Consider the following 2,419-nt stretch of genomic DNA (forward strand, 5'->3'; position numbering starts at 1 on the left):
GAACACTGTCGAGACGAATACCATCCTAAGAGAGCTTGCCAAACATCGCAGAGACAGAATTGCATGTTCGCTGTATCGTGATTCATGACCATGCTTAATTAAGCTCGATTAATCAAAAATTCCAAAAGTCTTTCAATTTGACCAGATTGACGCTGAATCGTCGCAGATTGAACTTCGAGAGCCGACAAGATCTATTCTTCATCGTTCAATGGTGTAGCACGTGTTGACGCAACCGCAGTACCCAAAGATTGGAGGCCAGCACCGACAGCTTCTAGACACATGAGCAACGAGTCCGCACGCGCACTTTATTGCTTTCTGCGGACCTTCACCGCACTTGGTCTCGTCGAAAAGAGTTTGCGCTCCAACAAAGGAGACTTCTTTACAGTGGGCTCATCACATTCACTCTCCAATGCCGACGAGCTGGCATCGCTGTCATGGACGACATCATTGCCGTACAACGGCAATACATCAGTGTTTGCATTGCCGTCCAATGCCGGTACATCAGACGACATTGATGTGTCACGCGACAAACCAGGCATACTTCCCCAATACTCAAACATAATGTCGAAGTACTGAGGCTTGGAACGGACCAAAAGTCCATTGCCTGTCGCTTTGACTTGCGGCTTAAAGTACTGCTGCTTGAGGTCATGTATCTAATATGATGTGTAAATTATTTTTCAACAATGACACAATAGCGAAAAAAGAGGTTCTTTTACACAGATTTTGTACCTTGTTTTGAGCACTGCGTGCGTCGAAGACACGCTCCATCTCAATCGACAGTTCAGCAGCGAGCAGGTCGTACGCGTCCTTTTTCATTTGATTATTCTTCACACCGTCGAAACGATCGGCCATGTCGATGTACCGGAGACGCAGTATTGCAGAGACTGAGGACACACACCACTTCGCCTTCTGGCGCACACCGGCCGTGCCAGTTGCGTGGCTCGATATCAGTGCTCCAACCTCTGTAGCCTGTGGCAGAGCAGATGCTGTAGGCTTAACCTGGCGAGCCTTCTTGTTTGTGCTGCTTGGCGCGTTCTCATGCGATCGCTTCGCCATCCCAAGACAGGTTGTTTACACAAGTGGCTGGTCTGTATTAAGTGTTAATCTCAACACGAGACTCGGAGTCCTGTGTCAAATTGACCAACCCTGGACGTGCACAACACTGAACACATCCGGATGACGGATAATCTGACCAATCAAAGTTGAGTCGTTCACTGTCAATACTCCGACGCCTGCGCAGGTCGAGTTGAGCTTCCTCGCTGGTTGTCTAGCCCGTAACACGTGCACCGACTGCTCGAAGAAGCTTGGGCCAACGGTGCCTTCTTTACAAGGTACACATTCTTGGAAGTTTTCGAGTATTTCGGAGGCAACCACGTCAGCTCGACCGCCTGCATTCGACGTTGCATGTGGTTAACCTCAACGAGCAAACTCGGTGCTCACCTCGGCTTCAGCGATCTCGTCACGAGTAAAGGCCAAGGTATAATCGGATGCAGCTCTGACGGAATTGGCCAGGTCGTGGAAGTATGTGGCGAGAAGTGGGTCCTTGCAAAAAGGTAGGACAAAGTCGGTCGGTGATGAGGGCAATGTATGCCTCCCCAGCGCCGTGAACACACGTTGCGCAAGCGTCAGAGGTGGTAGCCGCGCACGGGCAGGCGTAGATGGAGCCGTGGCCGTGTCGCCGTGGCGTCGAGCTCCCATCCGCGTTTCGCTTTCGTTCGGCTGGTCCTTATTACGTGCCAGCGATGGCGGCAACAATTGGAGTATGTTCAGTGTTGTGCAGTGTTGGTTCCCCGAACAGGGCCTTAGGTTGTGTGTTTTGCATTCTATTCCACGTTACTCCCCTGCTGGGTATTCCATGCGCGATGGATTATCGCTGGCCTCGTCGTGCAGAGGGTAGTGGTAGAAAGTTGCTTTGATAAAAGTCAACTTTTCGACACTCTTTGGGGTCAGGCGGTTCCGAAGCTTTGAATGTAGCAAGCACATGGTGGAGAAGTACCGCTCTGAGGTGGTTGGTACTCGACGTCGCTGAAAAGCTTGATGAAGACGATCTGCCGCTGCCCGGGCCAGTACTTGCCTTCGATGAGCCAGTACTTCAAAATTGACTTGGTGCCATTGGCCAGCCCTGAGGCACAATGAGTCTGCGTCCTACTCTGTTCCGCCGCAATAGCGAACTCAGTCCACTGCATGGCAATGGATAGCGCTCGGTTTTCATTCCATGGCTCACGGGGCTTCTCGTCAATCGGGAACTGGAGCAGGATATCCTCCAGCACACCGACGGTGTAGACGGGAAGGTCTACTGGTGGCTCAAGTGCAAATGGAAAAGTGAATTTGGCGTTCAGGCTAGCTATCTCATCTATCTACGTTCTCCTATAGATCATACAGTCTCGAGCATGAGCATATCCTAGCACATCCTTCGAAG

General features: G+C 51.1%; 1 protein-coding gene across 1 annotated transcript; it reads right to left on the minus strand.

The window, feature by feature from the left end:
* Positions 1-205: 205 nt before the first annotated feature.
* H310_15302 (hypothetical protein) lies at positions 206-852 on the minus strand (the record flags this gene model as incomplete). The annotated part of the gene is made up of 3 exons (XM_008883286.1): positions 206-271; positions 324-653; positions 730-852. The coding sequence occupies 3 exons, from the start codon at positions 850-852 to the stop codon at positions 206-208; spliced, it is 519 nt and encodes a 172-aa protein (XP_008881508.1).
* Positions 853-2,419: the final 1,567 nt, after the last annotated feature.

This window comes from Aphanomyces invadans (assembly GCF_000520115.1).
Source record: "Aphanomyces invadans strain NJM9701 unplaced genomic scaffold supercont1.321, whole genome shotgun sequence".
Lineage (NCBI taxonomy): Eukaryota > Oomycota > Saprolegniomycetes > Saprolegniales > Verrucalvaceae > Aphanomyces > Aphanomyces invadans.